The sequence below is a fragment of the Procambarus clarkii genome, chromosome 65, assembly GCF_040958095.1.
Source record: "Procambarus clarkii isolate CNS0578487 chromosome 65, FALCON_Pclarkii_2.0, whole genome shotgun sequence".
NCBI lineage: Eukaryota > Metazoa > Arthropoda > Malacostraca > Decapoda > Cambaridae > Procambarus > Procambarus clarkii.
Window position 1 is genome coordinate 23,268,967 of NC_091214.1, and position 7,865 is coordinate 23,276,831.

General features: G+C 43.9%; 1 protein-coding gene across 1 annotated transcript in view; it reads right to left on the reverse strand.

Annotated features, from left to right (window-relative positions):
• Positions 1-325: 325 nt before the first annotated feature.
• Positions 326-7,865, reverse strand: part of LOC123771165 (ras-related protein Rap1) — a 29,645-nt gene continuing 22,105 nt past the window's right edge. The window contains exons 2-4 of the mRNA XM_069309617.1: positions 6,199-6,372; positions 3,466-3,671; positions 326-1,049 (exon numbers count right to left, since the gene is read on the reverse strand). Coding sequence (XP_069165718.1) covers positions 705-1,049; positions 3,466-3,671; positions 6,199-6,372 — 725 coding nt within the window. The 3' untranslated portion in view covers positions 326-704. The remainder of the gene's footprint in view (positions 1,050-3,465; positions 3,672-6,198; positions 6,373-7,865) is intronic.

A 7,865-nucleotide genomic window follows, 5' to 3' on the forward strand; every position in this document is an offset into this window, starting at 1 on the left:
CTCCTCCTCTTCCTCCTATATATATATATATATATATATATATATATATATATATATATATATATATATATATATATATATATATATATATATATATATAAGGATGGTAGGTAGGAGAAGATAATATTAGTGTTCAGTGAGAAACCACAAGGTCTCCTCTGAATACTTTTTATTTTCTTCTCCGAGGCTATGGGTCCCCACATTGGCACCAGAGGTGGTACCCTCACAAACTTTTATATATTTATATATATATATATATATATATATATATATATATATATATATATATATATATATATATATATATGACATATGTAAGCTGTTATACATTGATATACGTGTGTTTTTACAGTAATATACTCTTTGTTAATCGTGATTATATACACCTAGCAGTACACGTAATATATATATAATTGCTATACGTGTGCTACGCACTTGATATAGGTCTGCTATACAGTTGATATATTTGCTCTACAGGGAGTATTAAGGTCCCGGATCTGCTGTATGATTTGCCGACCGTGTATGCATATGGTTAGCTTCCTCTGTGCTACCTTACAACATCAGCTATAACAGTTTACCGTTACAACGACATTTCACCACCAAACTACCACCTTCACCATTATAATCACCCCACCAAACTATGACTTTCACCATCGCCCTATCAACCATTATCTCATCTACCACCATCACCTCATCATCATGCTTTATAATATAACACACTTCTCCTGTCTAGGGTTGACCAACCTGGTTACCCCAACGCATGACCCGACTCCTCCACCACCACTACCTCTACAACCACCACCACCACCACTACCCCTACAACCACCATTACCACTACCACCACCTTTAGCCAGCGTCGAGGGAGAGTTGTTGGCGTTCTCGTCGTCGGGAGTGTCGTCGCTGAGGGCGCTGCCGGTGTGGGAGATGCCGGAGATGGTAGCGAGAGTGGCGCCTGAGACCGTCGACATGGCGCCCGATGACTTGCGACGCGCGGTGATCGACAGGTCGCTGAGAGACATTCGGAGACGGGAGCTTCGTCTCTCCTTCTTCTGATAGGGGGGAGAGAGAGAGAGAGAGAGTAATAACTAAATCTTCTACCTCTTAACTCATTTGCATATCCGGAAGTAAGACAGGAATCACGTACGCGGTGACTTAAGGTTTCCCAATATCGAGTATCATCCAACTTCAAGAAGGGCTTTGACCTCAGACATCCCCCCCTTCCTTCCCTCCCCCTCCTCACACGTCTCAATAAAATATCTTCACTGTTTGGACGTTTCTCCCACAATGTTTTAATAATCTTAATTCTGTTCGACATTATATAGATACATAAAAGAGCTAAAAAAGAGCCAAAAGTGTATACATAGAGAGACATTACTAGAAGGCATGAGGACCTATTTGTTTCATCCGCGTATGTCGATAGGCTTTGATGTATTAGCTTAAATAGGCTATGTTAGGCTCGGTTGGGATAGGTTGGTTTGGGTTAGGCTGCTTATATAATCCCTTGGCAAACCATACACCTGACTCGTATCCCATTTTACAATGGATTTAACATAAAATCACAAATATAATAATTCCCCCCTTCAGATATATCTTTCCACAACGCGGGCTTCCGTGTCCTACATTCATGGTCCCTGCTATCATAAATTCTCTTAATTATCATTCTCCCTCTTTCTATATGAAGGTAATCTTGCTTATCACATTGATCCCGTGTTCCATATACAGACCCTGCTTGTTTTTTTATGTTTGCTTTGCTTTGTATGTCTTCCCATATTTGTAGTGTTGTTTTTCTCTATGTCCTGTGTTTGTTAATATCCCCCCCCCCACACTGTCCTGGCCCCACCTCCCATCTTCCCCCTGTGTCATTCTCTCTCTCTCTCTCTCTCTCTCTCTCTCTCTCTCTCTCTCTCTCTCTCTCTCTCTCTCTCTCTCTCTCTCTCTCTCTCTCTCTCTCTCGTGTGCCTGGGTCGCCCATAATAGTAAATAATGTAAGAACACAAGGCTGGCTTTGGCAGGATTACATAAATTTGTTAGTATTATACCTAGAATTCATCTGTATGCACTGAAAATCGTGACACATACGCACACATGGTGGCTTTGTGGATTGCACGCTGGACACGTAATACTGTGGCCCTGGTTCGATTCCCGGCGCCGACGAGAAACAAATGGGCATTTTTTTTTTACCCTGATGCCCCTGTTACCTAGCAGTAAATAGGTACCTGGGGGTTAGACAGCGGTTACGGGCTGCTTCCTGTGTGTGTGTGTGTGTGTGTGTGTGTGTGTGTGTGTGTGTGTGTGTGTGTGTGTGTGTGTGTGTGTGTGTGTGTGTGTGTTTGTGTGTGTGTGTGGAAAAAAAATTGTAGTAACAGTTGATTGACAGTTGAGAGGCAGGCCGAAAAGAGCAGAGCTCAACCCCTGCAAGCAGAAATAGGTGAATACTCACACACTTCTTTTGCAACGAGCTTCGTCCCAGAATTGCGATTGATGAAGTAAGAAGAATGACGGAAAGAATTAAATCTGACGATGCTATAAAAGAGGAAAAAGAAGGGAGACATGTTAGAGATATATAAAATACTTAGTAAATTGACAGTCGAAAAAAAAAAGTTCACAATGAATACCAATAGAACAAATAAGCATAGATGGAAAGTTTGTGAGGCAGATGAGCCATAGAGATGTTAGAACGTTTTCATCAAGCGTAAGAGAAGTTGTAGAAGCGAATTCCATATATAATTCCAAGGGGGTAAAACTCCCACCTCGTAAACAGTGTGAGGATAAAGATAGAGAGAATGTACACAAAAATACAATTCTCCCCCGACTGCAAGGTGAAGGCTTCCCAATATAAACAAAATAACTGGAACATGTATAAGCCTTTGACTCTCCGAGCGCGGGAAATCCTCCAATCCTCCAGGCACTTATTTAACAGACGGTGGAAGAGGATTGGGGTGGGGTTAAGTCGCTTTGTGTTTATTGGGGGAAGAGGATTATTGTTGTTTTTCTCGGAGTCTCGACCTTTTTTTGTTTTCCTCTTCCATTCCGTTTCTATTTCTTATAATTGTGTTGTTGTCGTTATCGGAGAAAATTAGTCTTGTTTTTAAAGCAGTATGGGAAGGGGGAAAAGGGTGAAGAAAGTAGTGGGAGTTATGGGGTTATCTTGAGGTTATCTTGAGATGATTTTGGGGCTTTAGTGTCCCCGCGGCCCGGTCCTCGACCAGGCCTCCACCCCCCAGGAAGCAGCCCGTGACAGCTGACTAACACCCAGGTACCTATTTTACTGCTAGGTAACAGGGGCATAGGGTGAAAGAAACTCTGCCCAATGTTTCTCGCCGGCGCCTGGGATCGAACCCAGGAGCACAGGATCACAAGTCCAGCGTGCTGTCCGCTCGGCCGACCGACTCCTGAATATATGGAATATATACACCCTTCAACATCATCCTTCAAATCCCTACCACCCCCTACCTCAAGCCTCACCTCCTCCTTAGTGATGCCGAATGTGAGCACCAGCAGCTCCTTGAAGACGAGGGTGACATTGAGGTTATACTTGGCTGAGGTCTCCACGTAGGCAGCGTTTGGCATGATGTCTGTAGCGAAGGTGTTGGCCTCCTCCCAGCTGACCTCCCGCTCGGCCGAGAGGTCCACCTTGTTGCCCACCAGGACCGTCGGAACGTTGTCGTAGCCTGCGGGAGAGAGGGCCGCGAGTTAGAGACACAGACGGTAGTAATGTGTACGTTTTGCATGTGGCTTAACCCGCCAAACACACACCGAAACTACGACGTTGGTAGAACGTTCGAAGAAGTTTTAACACCTCCTAACCAGTTATAACAACCAATATAGCAAGTTGTAACAACGTTCTAATACGTCATAAACACGTTAAGCCAAGATGTAACAACTTTATTACAAGTTAAAGCAAGCGGAAAATAGAGACAGTTTCGGTTTGTGTTTCTAGGTTTGTGTATTCACCTAGTTGTGCTTGCGGGGGGTTGAGGTCTGCTCTTTCAGCCCGCCTCTCAACTGTCAATCAACTGCTTCTAACTACTACTACTATTTTTTTTCCACATCACACACACACACACCAGGAAGCAGCCCGTGGCAGCTCACTAACTCTCAGGTACCTATTTACTGCTAGGTAACAGGGGCATTCAGGGTGAAAGAAACTTTGCTCATTTGTTTCTGCCTGGTGCGGGAATGTGTGTGTGTGTGTGTGTGTGTGTGTGTGTGTGTGTGTGTGTGTGTGTGTGTGTGTGTGTGTGTGTGTGTGTGTTTACTAGTTGTGTTTTTTTTTGCGGGGGTTGAGCTTTGCTCTTTCGGCCCGCCTCTCAACTGTCAATCAACTGTTTACTAACTACTTTTTTTTTTTTTTTTTTTCCCACACACCACACACACACACACACCCCAGGAAGCAGCCCGTGACAGCTGACTAACTCCCAGGTACCTATTTACTGCTAGGTAACAGGGGCACTTAGGGTGAAAGAAACTTTACCCATTTGTTTCTGCCTCGTGCGGGAATCGAACCCGCGCCACAGAATTACGTATCCTGCGCGCTATCCACCAGGCTACGAGGCCCCCTGTGCGTGTGCGTGCGTGTGTGTGCACTCACCTAAATGTACTTACAAGGAGGAGCTTGGCTCCTGGCCCCGCCTTACGTATATTCTTAGTTTGTTGTAGTAACCCAGTTCCTAATTACATCCTTTTCCTGTAGTTGTCTCTGTATTTCTTCTAGCTTAAAAATTTTCTTTAATCTTTTTTTCAAATGCTTCTTTATCATTCTCCGTGATAAGGAGGAATGATAAGGCCTTCCCTGTCTTGTACAGAGTCTGATCACCGGGCCAGATTCACGAAAGCACTTACGCAAGCACTTACGAACGTGTACATCTTTCCTCAATCTTTGACGGCTTTGGTTACATTTATTAAACAGTTTACAAGCATGAAAACTTGCCAATCAACTGTTGTTATTGTTATAAACAGCCTCCTGGTGCTTCGGAGCTCATTAACTGTTTAATAATTGTAAACAAAGCCGCCAAAGATTGAGAAAAGATGTACAGGGGCCAGATTCACGAAAGCACTTACGCAAGCACCTAGGAACGTGTACATCTTTCCTCAATCTATGAGGGCTTTGGTTAAATTTATTAAACAGTTTACGAGCATGAAAACTTGCCAATCAACTGTTGTTATTGTTATAAACAGTCTTCTAGTGCTTCGGAGCTCATTAACTGTTTAATAATTGGAAACAAAGCCGCCAAAGATTGAGAAAAGATGTACAGGTTCGTAAGTGCTTTCGTAAGTGCTTTCGTGAATCTGGCCCCAGGTTCGTAAGTGTTTGCGTAAGTGCTTTCGTGAATCTGGCCCCTGGTCATTCAGTCATTTTACACTTGAAGTAAGATAACTGGTGAATACCAGTCATCTTACTCAACTGTATTCATCGTAGTAACCCCATAAATGGCCATAGAATAAGATGCGCCATTTATGGGGCATTTTAGATTGGACATCAGCCTCAGATATTAAGTCATTCTCATAGTACATTTCTGTCATTCTCTCGATTTCCTTCGCCATATCTATTCCATTCTATTTTACTTTCTTTTCTTTGTCTCCAAGCACAGTCTGTTGGGTCATGGTTAATGTTTTTTCTTGGTTACCTTCAGTGGTAACTTCAGTGGTTAGGTGCTACAGTTGGGGGTAATTATTTGGCTTCAGCTTAGTGAAGTTTGCTCATTATGTAGTCTATTGTGTCTTGTGTTGACTTTCCTCTTAAGTTCTGGTCTCTATGTTATTCCCTTTTGGAATTCTTCCCCTCATGAGGGGAGAGGGGGGGGGGGCGGGGAGAAGAGGGGGGGATGTGGGGGGGGGAGGAGGGGTGGAATGTGGGGGATTGGGGGGGGGATAGAGTATCCCGGACCCCTCCTAGCAGATATATAGATAGATACATAAAGAGATATATTGATAGAGATACCTAATGAGATGAAAGCAATCACATCTCTTTCTCACTATCTTGCTTCCCCTCACCTTACCTCACCTTACCTCACCACCCTGCCTCCCCTCACCTTACCTTACTACCCTGCCTCAACCTGTACCAGTCTCGTTAACTATTCGCGTATTAACAGCTATGGCCATTACCTAAACCCCCCCCCACATTCTCTCTAATCCTTCCCCCCCCCCCTGTTAACCCACCACCTATCCACCTACCCACCTACCCCGAGGGAGACTTACCTTTGACCTCGGTAATGAGGTTCCAGAGGCCCTGGGCCTCGTAGAAGCTCTGCTCGTTGTTGACAGCGAAAACGATAACGAAAGCTCGTCCGGAGCGAATCGAGAGTTCGCGCATGGCCGGGAAGCAGTGGGACCCCGAGGTGTCCAAGATCTCCAGCGAGTGGAACAGCCCGTCTGAAAAGTAGTGGTTACGAGGTCGTTAGAGAGTGAGGGAGGGTGGTTACGTAGTTAGGGGGGTTGTTAGCGAGGGTGGTCGAGTTGTTAGGGGTTAGCGTGGGTGGTTGTGTTGTTAGGGGGTTGTTAGCGAAGGTGGTCGAGTTGTTAGGGGTTAGCGAGGGTGGTCGAGTTGTTAGGGGTTAGCGAGGGTGGTCGAGTTGTTAGGGGTTAGCGTGGGTGGTTGTGTTGTTAGGGGGTTGTTAGCGAGGGTGGTCGAGTTGTTAGGGGTTAGTGAGGGTGGTTGTGTTGTTAGGGGGTTGTTAGTGAGGGTGGTCGAGTTGTTAGGGGTTAGCGAGGGTGGTTGTGTTGTTAGGGGGTTGTTAGCGAAGGTGGTCGAGTTGTTAGGGGTTAGCATGGGTGGTTGAGTTGTTAGGGGGTTGTTAGCGAGGATAGTCACGTAGTTAGGAGTTAGTTAGCGAGGGTGGTTACATAGTTAGGAGTTAGTTAGCGAGGGTGGTCACATAGTTAAGAGGTAGTTATCGAGGGTAGTCACGTAGTTAGGAAGTAGTTAGCGAGGGTGGTTACATAGTTAGGAGGTAGTTAGCGAAGGTGGTCACATAGTTAGCAGGTTGTTAGCGAGGGAGACAAATTTCACCCTACAGTATCAGACGCCAGAGTAACCCTGTACAAATTAGTTAGGAGATGATTAGTAAAGGCTGTTTGCTAATCTGAAGTTACAAGCGCCCACGGTTGAATGACATTAGCCCCTATTTAATGTTTACGAAGACCTATGGTGGTTGTGGGTAGTTAAATGGGGCTTGTGGATACGGGAATCGAATCTGTATAAAATAGTGTTAATAGCCTCGTGTGTTGTTTGGGAATCTGTTGTATATGACAGTTCTCAGTCAGTCAATTAAGGTCTTTAATGATGTAATTGGTAACAAGCAGCTGATTCAAACGTTTAAAAACTGCTTCAAACGTTTAAAAACTGGTTCAAACGTTTAAAAACTGGTTCCTTTCCAGTTTTTGAAACGTTCAAACGTTTAAAAACTGGTACAAACGTTTAAAAACTGGTTCAAACGTTTAAAAACGGGTTCAAACGTTTAAAAACTGGTTCCTTTCCAGTTTTTGAAACGTTCAAACGTTTAAAAACTGGTTCAAACGTTTAAAAACTGGTTAAAACGTTTAAAAACTGGTTCCTTTCCAGTTTTTGAAACGTTCAAACGTTTAAAAACGGGTTCAAACGTTTAAAAACGGGTTCAAACGTTTTTAAGTGATCTCGACGTTTTGGAAGTGATGATTGATCCGTTTTAATTGATCCAAACGTTTCTGGTTTTCTAAACGACTCAAGTGATTCCAAAAATGTCAACTGATCAGAACGTTTAAAGTGATCCAAACGTTTCCAATGATCCAAACAGTTCAAGTTATCCAAACGTTTCAACTGATTCAAACGTTTCAAATGATCCAAACGTTTCAAATGATCCAAACGTTTCAAATGATCCAAACGTTTC